This window comes from Furipterus horrens, unplaced genomic scaffold, assembly GCF_987537825.1.
Source record: "Furipterus horrens unplaced genomic scaffold, mFurHor1.1.pri manual_scaffold_5, whole genome shotgun sequence".
Lineage (NCBI taxonomy): Eukaryota > Metazoa > Chordata > Mammalia > Chiroptera > Furipteridae > Furipterus > Furipterus horrens.
This window is the reverse complement of record NW_028327175.1, coordinates 43,858,715-43,874,391: the sequence shown is the minus strand read 5'-3', so window position 1 is coordinate 43,874,391 and position 15,677 is coordinate 43,858,715. Positions and strand designations below refer to the sequence as shown.

At 40.3% G+C, this 15,677-nt stretch overlaps 1 protein-coding gene, 1 long non-coding RNA gene and 1 other non-coding gene across 4 annotated transcripts in view; 2 read left to right on the top strand and 1 right to left on the bottom strand.

Annotated features, from left to right (window-relative positions):
- The window catches only part of OCLN (occludin), a 45,866-nt gene that overhangs the window by 10,160 nt on the left and 20,029 nt on the right, over window positions 1-15,677 (bottom strand). For both annotated transcript variants that reach the window (XM_090276360.1, XM_090276361.1), the window contains exon 5: window positions 6,097-6,242. In XM_090276360.1, coding sequence (XP_090132486.1) covers window positions 6,097-6,242 — 146 coding nt within the window. The remainder of the gene's footprint in view (window positions 1-6,096; window positions 6,243-15,677) is intronic.
- LOC150008485 (uncharacterized) lies at window positions 1,148-5,681 on the top strand. Its single transcript, XR_016511119.1, has 2 exons — window positions 1,148-1,824; window positions 5,364-5,681. It is a non-coding gene; the product is annotated as an uncharacterized LOC150008485 (long non-coding RNA).
- LOC150008484 (U6 spliceosomal RNA) lies at window positions 9,101-9,212 on the top strand. The gene has a single exon (XR_016511507.1). It is a non-coding gene; the product is annotated as a U6 spliceosomal RNA (small nuclear RNA).

Below are 15,677 nucleotides of genomic sequence, written 5' to 3'. Positions count from 1 at the left end.
CATTTGTAAACCTTCTGAGTAAAATGGATCTAAGATTTCATTTAGTTTCAGACTGATCTGGAAGACGTGTTTACCTGACCTGTGCTGGTAACTTACTCCGCAAAAGGCTATCAGGAAAATAATGGTCATGATTATTTTCTACAGGTTCTTTGAGTTCAGTGGAATGCTGAGTGGAGAAGAGGAATGCACAGACATATCTATTCATTACCTTTGGACGCTGACTTTCAGGCACAGGTCTTTGTAACATTAATTTTAAAGATTTTATTTATTTATTTTAGAGAGAGGGGGAGGGAGGGAGAAAGAGGGGGAGAGAAACAGTGATGTGCCAGAGATACATTGATCAGTTGCCTCTCGCACACCCCCAGCCAGGGACCTGGCCCACAACTCAGGCTTGTGCCCTGACTGGGAATCAAACCAGCGCTCCCTTTCGATTCGCAGGCTGGCACTCAATCCACTGAGCCACACCAGTCAGGGCTGTAATATTAATTTTAGACTCCTATATATCAAGTCTCTTCAAGATACTTAAAAAAAAATAAAAACACTAAAAATTTAAACTGAAAAACTAAAATCCAACAAAACTAAGAAGCATTATATCATAATAGATGAAAAGAACTCATTAAGACTTTTCTTAAAAATTGCTTTGTTAATCCTGAAGATACATAGAATGAATGGAATGAAAGGGTTACCATTACACTTATTTTTCTAATGCAATTATTCAATATTGCATCAGATTTTTCATTACATATAATGTTACTGCCACAAGCTTAAAACCGAAGCCTAACATGGAATAAAATACCAAGAGCTGTGGCAACTGTACACCACCTCTGAGTAACAGACATGCAAAGCTTCCCTTTCCCTTGCAGCAGAGCTGGAGAAGGGCGAGAGAAAGGAAAAAGGAAGACAAAGCAAGCACCTGAGTCTTCCCAACGATTAAAGACACCTAAAGATTTTCTTTTCTTATTTCTTTCAACCTACCAAAACTGTAATCTTGAGTTTATTGACAAGGATTACTCTCTTTTCTAGGTGATCCAAAACTGCTTGATTCTAGTTGTCAAATTCTAAAGCTTTGGGTGCGCATGTGTCTGTGTGTGTGTGTTTGTAGTGGGGGTGGGGGTGGGGGTGGTGTTTATTTCTTCTTTCTAAACGTATTCAGGTTAGCATGGCTTTGTGTGCTATGTTAATACTAGTTCTAAAAAAGGGAAAATGTGACTTTCTCCATGAGTTAATAATTAAACAAGTTCCTAGACACACTGACTTGAGGTGACAAACAAAACCTTTAGCATCGGGTTTATCTGAGTGGGTGGCGGCTGAAGGGAAGGAAGCTAAAGGGCAAAAGAAATTAGAAAAAAAATTTAAGCCCTGGCCAGGTAGCCTAGTTGGTTAGTGCCGTGCCGATATGCCAAGGTTGCAGGTTCAATCTCCAGTCAACGTACATACAAGAAGCAACCAATGAATGAATAAGTAAGTGGAACAACAAATCAATGTCTCTTTTCTCTCTCTCTCTCCCTCTCTTACTTTCTCTCACTCTCTAAAGTCAATAAATTAAATGTAAAAACACGTTATTTTTTATTAGTTATTGATATTATAAATGTTTACCTTGGAAGTTTTCCACCTCCCTCTTTCTGCATCCTTTGAAATGCTAAAGTGTAACATACAGAATATAGTATAAAAGCTAAAAACAAAATGCTTAGCAATAAAAGTATGGATAAAATCAAGAGCTAGAAAATATGTATACTCTCAATAATCTTGGAACCTATGTTTTTTCTCTCAAACCCACTTTTAGATATGAGTCCTATTGGGGAAAAATCCACACAACGCAGACAGGTAATGAGCTGTATACTTTCCTCAGTATCCAACTCAGTCTGCCAGGGCTGGAAGTTCTCTCTTTTGTAGCTTTTGGATGGCTTCTTTTTTTATTCATCTGCTTTATTCTCTCTCACACACCCTCACATGCCTTTGCTACTCTTATCTTGCCCCAACTCTCAATATAGTTATTGCATACTTTCTTCCGCCCCTGTCAGTCTGCCACCTCCCTGAGAGCATGGACTTGGTATTCCAGGGCAATTGGCCCAGTCCTGTGTACATGGCAGGTGTTCAAGGTAATTACTGAATTAAAAACACAGTTACAAGAATCTTGGGTTCTGATGATACCCTGTTTCAATGAGGGAGAAACAATGCATGATTAACATCAATGCCTTGATTTGTCAGAATGATGCCCATTATATACATGGTATTTAGAATTGTCACCATTATTGGGGGGAGTAACTAAGCCTTGCTAATCAGAGAATTTCATCTTCCTGACCTTGGAGATGACAACAACCCAAAAGGGCCAATCAGAATCTTTCCAGCGGATGTGATAGGCAAGCTTCAGGAAAGGAAATTCCATGTTCTGAATCCTGGACTGGAAGATCAATGCAGCTTGGAGAATGTGGATGACCCATCTTGTTACAACAGAAGCTGTGCTGAGAATAAAGACAACATAGCAACAAGAGCCCTGGTATCTTCTGAGTCCCTGGATCATGCCATGCCTGACGCAGACCCATCCCCAGGCCTATGTAAACCAATGAATTCCTACAACTCCCACAGAAGTCCTCACAGATTACGCCACCAGCTTATTTGCTACTACCAAACAATAGCCTGTCTCTTTTATCACTCTACGGTGTCATCCTGCCTTGAAAGCTCTCTGTAGTATCAATGCTCAACTTCCTTGATTTATTAAGGTAAATTCACCCTGAGTGTGGACAGTATAGCAGGCAGTGTACCTCATAGGGCTCTCCCACATTCACTTAGAGTGAAGAAGCAACCATCTTCCAGCGACATTCTGATGTCATCTAACCCAGGATTAATTATAATTGCACTGAAATTCTAAGGTATAAGACATTATGATGAGAAAGAGGAGCCAGATACGACAGTAATTACTATATGATTCCATTTAATAACAGATCCAATAACAGGCCCTGGCCTGGTAGCTCAGTTGGTTAGAGCATCGTCCCAATTCACCAAGGTTGAGGGTTCAATAACCAGTCAGGGCATTAACAGGAATCAATCAATGAATGCATAAATAAGTGGAACAACAAACCTATGTTTCTCTTTGTTCCTTCCTCCCTCCCTCTAAAATCAATAAATAAAAAATTTTTAAAAAAAAGAACAACAAGAAGCTAAACTAATAGATGGTGATAGGCATTAAAATAGTGCTGGTTGGGAACAGGTGTATTGATGACAAAAGGGCCCAAGAAGACCTTTGGAAGTGCAGTTTGACGACATCTATCTAAATTAAATATGTAATTTCCTTTAGCCCAGAAAATCTGCTTTTAACATTTTTCTTCTAGATACATGTAAAGTGATAAATGTGCAAGCTTATTCCCTGCAGCAGTTTGTAATTACAAAACAATGGAGACCTACCGTGGCATCAATATGGTGTTAATAAAATTAATTACTGATGGAATATTATGCAGCTATGAAATAGATGAGTAAGCTCTTTGTATACCAGTATGAACAATTCCAAGATATACTGTTAACAAGGCATTTAATATGCCAGTATTTTTTAGCCCTGGCTGATGTGGCTCAGTGGATTGAGTGCCAGCATGTAAACCAAAAGGTAGCCGATTCGATTCTTGGTCAGGGCACGTGCCTGGGTCGAGTGATGTTTCTCTCACACATTGATGTTTCTCCCCCTTTCTTTCTCCCTCCCTTCCCTTCTCTCTAAAAATAAATACATAAAACCTTTAAAAAATAATATGCTAGTCTTTTTTGAAGAAAAAAATAACCAATATTCATATTTGACTAGCATATTATATTTAAAATAACCTATGGAAGGATATAAAAGAAACTGGTAATACTAGCTGTCTCTAGGGAGGGGACTTAATGATCTGTTTTTCCCCTTTTAAATTTTACAGTATGAATGTACTGACTTACTCAAGAATAAGATTTTTAAATTGTTTCAAATGAATTTGTAAAACTATCTTGGCTTTCATGAAAAGGGACAGCACATGGGAATGCTGTGTAACCAGGCAGGCTTTACAATTAATTTAGAGGCATAGCTGGTCACATGCATTATAGATACTTATTTTATATGTGTGAAAGTCCCATAAATCACAGCTTGAAACTTTCACAAGGATTGCATTGCTACTATATGCCTTTACCCCTAATAGCCTCAAGTGCTTTGGTTTTTGTTAAGATCCAAAGAGAAGAAGAACAGAAAAAACGCTCTTCCTCCAAATCATTCACAACTGAAATGAACAGCTAGTTTGGTTCTGCAGATCAAAGCAATATATGAAGGGTAAGGCACACTGCCAGTGTGTTTCCAAATTCCATTACAGGGTAATAATCAATCTATTGTCTTCAAATTAATTCCATAATTAACTCAGCTGCTGGTGTCACTTTGTGGGGTTTCAGTCACGCAAACTGTGCACTCAGAGCAGATCGCTACATAACCCAGCCCACTAAATAAGGGTGTGGGGTTGAAGACAAAATTGTGAAGTAACAAAAAATTTTCCAGCAGATACACCTTTAAGTAGGGACAATACAACTAGCTAAAGGGAAGGTTTCTCTTTTTTTGTCTATTAAGGAATTTGGAGTTCTAGAATTATATACAGCAACACTAACTTGTCATCCTCAGGCAAAAATTACACCCAATTCCTTAATGATACCTCCAACACCCTTCACTCACTAGTCATGACATTGAATTAGAATTAGGCTTTAGGGTAAACTAAAACCACAATGGGGATACTATTTCAATAACTATAATGGCACCTACTCCAGGCCAGAAACTCACTAAGAGGTTTGGTTTTGTTTTTTTAATCCTCACCCATTGATATGTTTATTGGAGAGGGAGGGAGGGAGGGAGAGAGAGAGAGAGAGAGAGAGAGAGAGAGAGAGAGACAAACATCGATGTGAGAGAAACACCGATTTGCTGCCTCCCACAGGCACCCCGACCAAGAATCAAACCCACAACCTAGGTATGCACCCTGACCAGGATTCGAATGCACAACTTTCAGTTTATGAGATGCCACTCCAACCAACTGAGCCACACGGCCTGGGCACTATGAGGTGTTTTAAACCATATATAAAATAAAACCTACAGGCTTTATCAGCAATATGGAGGGTCTAGCAAAGCAAAGGAGATCGTAGAATTCATGAATTCAAATGAAGCCTCATAGTTTCATAAAAATTCATGTGGACAAGGTTGATCAACAATCAATCTCCCCTTTCTATTGAGGAAAGAGTGAAGACAACTAAAATATAAAATAGTCATTTTAACCAAGCTGCTAAATTATTTAACCATATGAAGGTTGAGGCATGAAGAAATGATTTCTTTTTCTTATCTAAACTTGCCTGGGATCTTAAACTTTTTAACTTTTCAGGCCTGAGCCAATACCTAGGTAATGCTCAGACATACATCAAACCTGCAGATAGCCCTGTGACTACCCCGTAAAGGATTCAGGCCATGACCAGACCTCCTGGTGCCCATCCTCCAGAACACCAGGCACCCTTCATCCAGACTGTCATGGAGCAGTGCGAGGACTAAGAACGCAGGACTGATTCTTCCCAAGTTCGTGACTTTTACCATAAGGACTCTCAACTTTTCTTTCTTCTTTGGAACACTTCTAGATTTTTGCCTAGCTGTGTTTCCAGTTTGCAAACTCTAATACCCTTGAGTAAATTTTTATCATTTATTTCTAGCCAAAGTCTCCTGTTTGTGCTTATTCAATACTCTTAATGAGGTCTAATAATAACAGGCAAAAGGGAAGACTGAGAAATGCACTTTAGCTCTGCTGTCCATGAGTGATGTCCTTTTACCCACACCTAAATTGAAATCATTTCTAGAGTGAAAGAACCTCACCTCCCTTTACTTACTAAATTATCAAGAGAAAAGTACTTTCAGCTTAAAAGGGGAAGAGGACCCTACTTCATAGTCCCATTCTCCTTATCTTCCAAATAACCCCAGGAATTCACTTACAATGCCAGGATCAGTCTCCAGCCTTTATGTCAACTGTCAGATTTTTTTTTTAAGGCAAATGGCACGAAACAGCAATTGATTTACAAACATGCAAACACTCAGTTTTTAGACTCATTCTATCGGAAGGTGCTACTTACGGTGTTGATTTGTAAGAGGACTCTGGATACACGCGTCTGTCATTCACTTTACCATTGGAGGAGTAAGCCACAGGACTGTACACTCTCTCCACATAGTCTGAAGGGGGAGGAGGCATGTCTTGTGTGCCTGCAGAAACGTTTTTAACCTAGAGAAACAATCCCAAGAGATACAGGTGTTATCTAGTCTGTAAGTTAAAGGGGGAAGAAATGAGGAAAAATAAATATAAAATGATCTAGTATTTATTGGACTCATTAAATATTATTAACCTGTAATGATTGCTTTGTTATTATTAGGGGTAACAGTCAAGCCAGTATCTTTAGAAACACAAATCCAGAATGAATTACAAAGAAGAAGAAAAATCCCAGTTACCTGATTCTCAACCTGATGTGATTAGGTGGAATAATTACACATGTAATTGCTCCTCCCTCATATTAGGAAGACAATCTCACTTATCTAGCCCTTGGAGTGCCATGCGTAATTAGAAATTTGGATCAACATGAGAAAAAATTATATCAATATATAACCTGAGGTACAAAAAAAGAGAACAGAACATAAAATATGAATTATTTCATTGTTATTTACATTTATAGCCATCAAAAAAAGTCACTGGGAGCGATGCTGGCACTTTTGGGAAAATGTGTCAGCGTCGCTCACAGTGACATTGGCACTCAAAGGGCTAGGCTAGGCTGTGTGCGGGTGAGAATTTTCATTTCTAACAAGTTGTAGGGCAATATGTATGCTGATGTCTAGGGACCACACTTGGAACACCTCTCAGCTAGGACAAAGGACATTGGTTCTTATTAGCCCGTTTGCCCTAAATATGGACTATTAAAATCACAGAAGTAATTAAGCTCAACTGATTTCTGCTACAGTTCTTTAATAAGATTTGTGTATTCTCCCTTAACATATATTCTCAGTGGCTCTGTTATTAATAGCCTATACACTACAGTCACAACACTGTTGCCATCCCTCTCTGCTTTCCAGTGGGTTTGTCCTAAGAATGAATACATATTAGAAATTACGCTTTTTAATATGAAAGGTTTCCCACAGAACTTTGGAAGAAAAATTTAAATATAATAAGCGCAGCCAATTAGATTTCCAACATTGTTAGAGTTCGAAGTAGATCCAACGTTCTTTAAATGTCACCTAAAAACCCTGACATATAACTCTGTAATTGATTTAAAAAATAACTGCTGCACCCATATAAGCCATTAATTTGTTTCAAAGTAAAGGAATAAAGTATGGAGAAAAATTAAAAATAACTCTGTAAGTTATTTCTGTGAAAAAAAGCAACTTTTTTAAAATAGGGAGGGTGGGACTATTTTAGTTTGGAGCTGAGAACAATGGCATCAGATTACCTGGGCTTACTCCAGATCTGCCAACTAAAAATTCTAGAAAGCCTCAGTCTGTTCATCTGCAAGAAATGGGGAAGCGACTTCCTCCACAAAGTTGTTTCAACAATTTAATGACATGATAAGATATCACATTTAGTATTATGTCTTTCTGTAAAAACTAAAACACTGGATTCTGGAATTGAAGACATTGGATCTATACAAAGAACTTTTATAAGAATTTGCATGTGACAGCAGACTTTAATTGGGTTATTTTGCGATTATGAATCCTTGCAATTAGGTTCAGTATTAGTACAGTGTATTTCCTTGCAATGCACACGCTTGACATCCTGTTTCCCACTAAGCATGGCATTATAACGTGACCTGCTCTGTTTCCTATTGCTGCAATATCACATGCCGAAATACTTATTTACCCACCCCTCTAAGGACGTGGAGGTCTTCTTGATTGTCTAATAGTCTCGTGAGTCAGAAAGGAATGGAATCATTTCCTCTTGAAAGTGGAGTTTGGCAACAACTGGGAAGCCAGTGGGTGGGTTGCCAGGGAGTGTGCTTAAACCCCACCACAGGGAGGGTGGGTGGGAGCCATTCTTGGCTCCCTCAATGAATTCCTTAGGACTTGACTCCATCACCAAGCTTCACAGGCAAAAACTCTGCCAAGCCAAAGGCCTATTCTTATTCTGGAGACTTCATTAGAGTTCAAAAAGACTTCCTTTTCTTAAAAACTCATTTAATACCTTTCCAGGTTCATTCCCCCAACAGCTTTAACAGATGCTCAAAGCTCATAGATTTCTTCCTGACTGACAAACCAGAAAGCAAAACCTCATAACGAGGTGCCTAGGTGTCCTTGTAGAGACTTCTTACTGCCTGGGATGGAATGTCCTTCCTCCTTCCTTTGCCAGCTAATACTTAATTGCACTGCAAGTCTTGGCTGACTACCAAGGATTAGTAATGCCACTACCTCCTGGAGGCCTTCCACGTGTGTCCTTGCTGGGTGAGTCGCCTATCTGTCCTCCTATCTCCCCAAGCACCTGTGGACACAATCCTCCCACCCACCACAGCCCTTCTGCACTGTGGAACAACTGTTTACGCACAGTGTAACAGCTTGCTCCCATATCTCTAACTTCAGCCTGCAGTCAACTGTTCCAAAAGCCATCTCAGTCTGCCTGCTTACAATGCGCCAAACACTGAACTGATACTTCAGTTAGTAGGCGCAACCTTAAGGGTAAAGACTGTGATTCCTTTTCCAGAAATGAGGAAGCTATGGCTCAGAGAACGAGACAACTTTCCCAAAGACCTATACCTAGTAAATGGTGATGTGGGATTTAAATACGGGGTTCACTGGGAAACCTCTCCTACAACATACCACCTCTCCCTGGGCAGTCCCCTACTTTCTCTTTGGGTCTCCAAAGCCATGCATAATACCTGGCACAAATCAGGAGCCCAGAGTGTGCTGCACAGCAGTAAGTTTACCTTGGTTACTGCTGTTCTACATTGTATACATCCAAAACTCTTATTAAATGAGCTGCTGTGAGCTGACCTTTGTCTCTCAGTTAGCAGGACTAGACTAACTTGTCCACTGGCTTCACCCTCCAGCTGGTCTTTAGTTATTTAAACCTTTTTTATACATATGCACAAAAAATTCCAAAGTACTGTTTGCTTTGGCAGAACATATACTAAAGTTGTAACAATACAAAGAAAATTAATTATTAGCAAAGTCTCAGCAAAAGAATGACATGCATATTTGTGACAGGTTCACATTCTTAAAAAATTCTAGACATGGTAAACACATAATGCAATATACAGATGATGTGTTAAAGAACTGTACACTTGAAACCTATAAAGTTTTATTAACCAATGTCACCTCAGTATTTTTAAAAATTTTTTAAAATTGTTTTTCTATTACAGCTGTCCCACTTTTTCTCTCATTGCTCCCCTCCCACAAAGCCCACCCCTTCTCCCACAGTCAATCCCCCATTCCGCTGTCCATGTCCATGGTTATTTATACTAGTTCCTTTATTAAACCCTTCCCCTACTTACCCCACTCCCCCCCATAACTGTTACTCTGTTCCTTGTTCAACTTTGTTCATTTGTTTAAATTTTTATTTTTATTGATTTCAGAGAGAGAGGAAGAGAGACATTGACTTGTTGTTCCACTTAGTTGCACATCTATTGTACCATTCTTATATGTGCTCTGACTAGGGACTGAACCTGCAACCTTGGTATATAGGGACAAGGCTCTAGCCAACTGAGCTAATAACCAGCCAAGGCTCACCCCAGTAAATGTAGTTTTAAAGGAATACCCAGACAGACTCAAAAAAGAATAAGAAGCAGACTGTGTCCTTAAAAGGACATTAAGAATTTAGAGGGAGAGGCACAATGCATTTGTAAAAGGAATAAGGTCATTTTTTTTTCCTTTTTATGTTTTGCTTTTTATGAAAATAAGCGACATATTACTTTTTCTCATGGTACCAATGCAAAGTGAGTATAAATCTGCTGCTTTAAAAGGACAGGAGAAGGAAGGGGGAAGCCCCAGTGGGGAGTGACCAGGTATTAGTAATTTATACATGAAGTTCTCAATGTGTGGTTCCTAGGATTTCTGAGCTTCGGTTATTACCGACGGATTCCCTACCCAGCCAACCTTTAAGACTCAATGATGTAAAGTTCTTTAAAATACACACACAAACAAACAAAACCTCCATCATTTTAATCACTGTAATAAATAAAATGTGTTTAAAGATTTAGAACCTGAGAAAAACTAGGCTTAATTCTAAAGAGCAAATGGTGAACAATTTGCCTCAAGTATCTTGAGAACGGCTCTGAGAAATTAGGGACAGAAGTAGAAACACAAATTAAGGAAGATTTGTCCTCTACCAAGTACTGAGGGCAAAGAAAAGTCAGAGAGTCAATCATTCCAGAAACCAAATGCTGGAATTGTTGCTTTGGAGCAGAGAGGAGCCTGGGAGGCGGATCCAGTGCTCCTGCCCGACTCCAAGGCCTTCCAGTGGGGAGGAGACCCGAGTGAAGGAGGAAGCAAGCTGTGGGCAGCAGAAAGCCACCCAGCAGGGCCCACCCAGCTTCCCTTATCTGGGATCTGCCAGAGTCCTCCAGGCATCCACACCCCACATACCGACTATAGCAGGGACAGGTAAAACAGTAGAGGGCAAAGATAGATGTGCTGAGGAAAAATACACCTAAGCAACCAAAGATAACTCAGACTCACTCTTGAGACTAAATTCACAAAGGACAAGCACTCACACAGACCTTGTCTGATTTAAGGAAAATGAATAACTAATTTAGGGCAAGACAGGAAAAATTTTACCAAGACTCATATTTCAATCCAGAAAAGCACAAAAGTGTTTCTAAAATGTCAAAATGAAGTAAATTCAAATGAAATAATTTTTAAAGATGTTCATAAGAGGTATTTAGGAGGACAAAATTTTATTCAAAATTTAATTATACTCATTAGGAGTGTTCTGATGAGATCACTCATGAAAGAAATCTCTGTAACATCCTACTACTCCTTGGAGAGTTCATGAAAACATCCTAAATCCCTATTGGGTGCCAAAGGAACAGAGCAGCTCCCTTCCGCGCCTTCCACGCCTGGGGCCAAGACGGACAGACAGAATAAAAAGCAGAATGTTTTAGGGCCCTATGAAAGAAAACCTTCTGTCCCCAAAACAAAGTTTGGGGAAAACACTCTCTTCATGCAAAATGACACCATAGGTCATTTGGAATCTGTACAAGCAGAAAGGAGCCATGACAGCCATTCCCTGTCTCTTCAGCCTGTCTTTATTCCTAACTCACTCCAGGGAAAAAATCCGTCTGGACCTGGTGTAGCAATTTGACAAAAGTCACCGCCTCTAAGAATGAAATGGAAAGTTCATCTGTTGAGTATTTATTACCTCGTTTTATTCCTCACCACCGCACAAGTAGATACAATTATCTCCATTTTCAGATGAGGACATTGAGCCTCTGCGCTTCATTCATTTGCTCAAGGTCACACAGAAGGCAATGTGGTAGAAGGAGGATTTGAACCCTAGTCCACCTGGTTCCAAAGGTGGGCTCCTTCTCATGTAACAAACTGCCACCTAGTAATTTAAATGTGGCTTGAGGCACCCATCCTCTCTGGGTACCAACTAGTCCCAGGAACATTGCCTTAACGCCTTGCCACACCATCATGAGATGTGAGGTGAATCCATTTTGAAGAGTTTTATTTGCCTCTTAGACTAATGTAAAAACAGCGTTTGACACAAAATGGATACATGCTTTAGGTGCCTTTGTTTAGGACAGAGTGCAGAAACACCACCCTCCAAAGGGAAACAGGACTTTTCCTGCTTGGTAATTACAGTGGAGAAGGACAACAGACATACCTTAATCTCAAAACGCCATCTCCAGTTTTACGACCTGCATCCACTTTCAGACCAGTAAGTGGTCCAACTCGTTTTTCCTGTTTTCTGATATCATACCCACAAGATGCTCCCCCACCATGAGCCTCAAAATTGCCTCTGGAAAGTTCCCTCAGACTTTTCTCCACCCGTGGCTTCTTGAAGGCAGATATTCCCAAATGTACTAATCCCACAAATGAAGAGATCATGGACCAGGTTTAAGCGAGTCTGAATAATTTACTGTTGATCAAGTGGCACTGAGGATTTAGCAAACACAATGTCCCCAACCGAAATGCATGTGGCCCTTAGGGAAATATTAACACATACCAACAAAAATGAATTCCGAGACTCAATGAGTTGTTAACAGAGCTCTGGGAGAAGGTGAGCTGGAGAAACCTTATAGTCAGTGAGTGATATCATTCAAGGCCTCCTTGCTCTAGAAACGAAAATCCTGGTGTAGACTGTATTTTAATACCCATGTCTCTTACGCCAGCACTCCCCAACAGGAATGCCACAAGGCACGGAACACCTTCGTCCTCAGAGCCTGCAGCCAGTCGCCACCTGAGGTTCCAAATCCCCTCAGTTTAATCCAGTACTCTCTCCAACGTTATTATTTAACAAGTAGGCCATGATGTGGGGAAAGGTCCTACACATACCTTAACTCAACCTCGGCCTGCAGCCCTGCAGGACAGTGGTTACTTGGGAACTCATTAGAAATGAAGACTTTCAGGCCCTGTTCCAGAGCTACTGAGTGAGAAACTCTGGGGGTGGGGCCTAGCAAGCTGTTTTAAGCAGTCCTCCAAGTGATTCTGATACTTGCTAAGGTTTGAGAACCACTGACCAAGGCAGACAACTGCCCTGTTCGGACCATTATACCCATCACCTATCATTAACGTAGCATTAATTCTAAGTAGCACTGGAAATCCAGGAATTCCTGCTTTCAGAGAGCCACAAAGACACCATCAGCTTCAGCACATATTCTACCTCTATTACAGCTCTCTAAATCGGCTCCCCAGGATGCCCTGGCCTGTTGGCTCACCCCTTTTCATCCACAGGGGTACTGGGACAGACAGGGCCCCTGTACTCCATGCTGGTGGGTTCTGAAAGTCAGTACACGGAAAAGGTACTTCCACTTCTGTTCCACTTTGACCCACCTGAGGCCACAAGTATCAGTAAATTCTTTCCCAGGGTTAGAGCCGGGTATACAATAGTCAGCAGCCCACAGGACCACTTTTACATTAAAGAAGGCTTGTACTGGCTAAAACTTAAAAAGCTATTCAAATTTCTTTAGATGTCTAATGTTGATTACCACCACTGCCCTGTCCCAGTCCCCTGCCCCATGCATATCTGTCTCCCCATTCAGTGTGCCAGGAGACAATATACAGGACCTGTCTATACCATTCAGGAAAAACAAACAAACCAAAAAAACAAAAAACCTGTTCTTGTCAGAACCTCATATCAGCTTGTAAGCTTACAAATAAGAGGAAAATTAAATTACGGTAAACTGCAACCAACATTAAATGTAGTTACATTTTGGGTCCTCTTACCCAAGCTTCCTTATTCAAGCTCATCATTGCAAATACTAACAATTATTACTCTAGGTAAAATTTATTGGACATTAATAGATTATGTGCTGCCCTGGACTGACCTGAGCCCTTTAATCGTTACAGAATCAGAAAAGCTGTAGATGGACTCATATCTTCCCCTCTTATTAAATAAACAAAGTGTGACTATCTTCATCGAAGTCCAAAGAAACCAAAAGCTACCCAAGGCTGACCACAAAGAACAATCAAGAGTCCCTGTCCCTTCTCTACACCCAGCCAGCTCATCCTTACTAGCTCTTACCTTGAAAGTAAATACTGTGAGCAATGCTATATAAACACTGCATCACAAGGTCAAAGCCTTAGAAACTTTTAGAAATAAAACTATCTAGGTAACACTTAACTTTAAGTAGTTCCTGCTTAAAAATGAAATCTTTTTAAACAGATTTTGTTTACTCTTCGGTAGCAACGGAGAAACAAGTTTATGGCATGCTCTCCCCAAACTTAGTCTACGCCTGCTTCTGACGTAATAAATCACGTGGCAATAGCCAGAAAAGGAGCCAGTTAGGAGACATGCAAAAAATACTCACTGGGAATTAGTATGCTGATCTGTAGTAGAGAGAGGCATTTTACACATATGTTATCATTTTATTGTTAGTTCTACTAAGTACAGTTGATCCTTGAGCTAATGCAAGGATGAAAAGTGCCAGATTCCTTCCCTCCCCAAGTAAAAAAATCCATGTATAACTTAAGTTGACCCTCCCCATAGGCAGATGGAAAATATACTATTTTCCCCAATTCTACTGAGAAAAACAAAAAACAAAAACCTGAGGCTCAGAGGGAAAAAGACACACACACAATTAAAATACAAGTTATAACAGCAAGCATGGTATTTGTCCTGCTGATTAGTATGTCAAGTCTAAGACAAATTACCAAAGTCATCTGCAAACCTCAGTTTCTCCTGAGAAAGCCCGCACTGCAGAGCTGCGGTAAGAATAATAATAATGTGGCTGCCCTTTAACGGTTCCTTCGGAAAGAGGGGTTCCTTCATTTCTTTCTTTTGTTGTGATTTTTTTTTTTAGCTTTGTTACCAAAATCAAGATGTGAAGCTCAAACCCAAGTCAGCCTGACTGAACTTCTAGTACTGTCTCATCATGTCACCAACAAGCCATCAACTTGTTAGCGTGTCCAGCTCGAAGATCTTCAACCCCTTCATGTAAGTTTGCTGTGGTACATTAGACACCTCACCCGAAGGTCCCACACGGCTCTGTTGCTGCCTTCTTTTACTTGACAGACACCAAATCAAAATTTATTCATGGGAGCTCCTAAAACTGAAGTTTGTAACTTTTAGTGACTATTTCACCATAATGCTATAGGTATTAATAAAAATGAATCTCAAGTACATGTTTTATAAGCAGCTCTAATATTTACCACAGGTGTGAGTGAGATTTTCTAAAGCCAGGTCCCAGTTTTAAGTATTTGCTTTAGAGAAAATTACTAGGTAGGTCCTGATATTTATGACCTTCTGAAAAGGCAGGTGGGACAAGAGAGGTTTGAACACACAGATGAATATGCAGTACTGTACTTATATCTTCATGGCTAAAATCCTTCCTGACTCAGCTCTAGCACCCATGGCTCTCCCGTCACTGGCGTTCTCAGTGTGCTGGCAGGACACAGCCTTTTAGACCACAAGCCCCTGCCCTTGGATGAGGCCCAGCTCCAGGAGGGGCAGAAAGGGATCTGAGCAGCATTACACTCTCCTGGGAGGAGCCAGCAGAGTACTCAGGGGCACTGGGTGAAGCAGGCACATTCAAACCTACTCAGAAACTCATCCTAAGCTATTCACGTTGCACTTTGAATTTAAACCTGGCCAGATGACCACAGAACATCAAAAATAAGGGGGTGATTACAATGAATTCACACAGTGCATATTCATGTACAGTTTAGTCCCTCCTGATCCGCAGTTTCACTTTCCACAGTTTCAGTTACCTGCAGACAAACGGGAGTCTGAAAATATTAAATTAAAAATTACAGAAATAAACAATTCATGAGTTTTAAATTGCATGCCGCTCTGAGTAGTGCAATGACACCACACGCCGTTCCGCTCTATCCTACCCAGGATGTGAATCATCCCTCTGCCCAGCACCTCCCTCACCTCATCTCATCACACGGGTATCGTGTCCTCTCACACCATCGCAAGGTGGAGGACAGTGCAATTAGATATTTTGAGAGACTACATTCACATAACTTTTATTACCATATACTGTTTTAATTGTTCTATTTTATTAGTTGTTAATCTTAT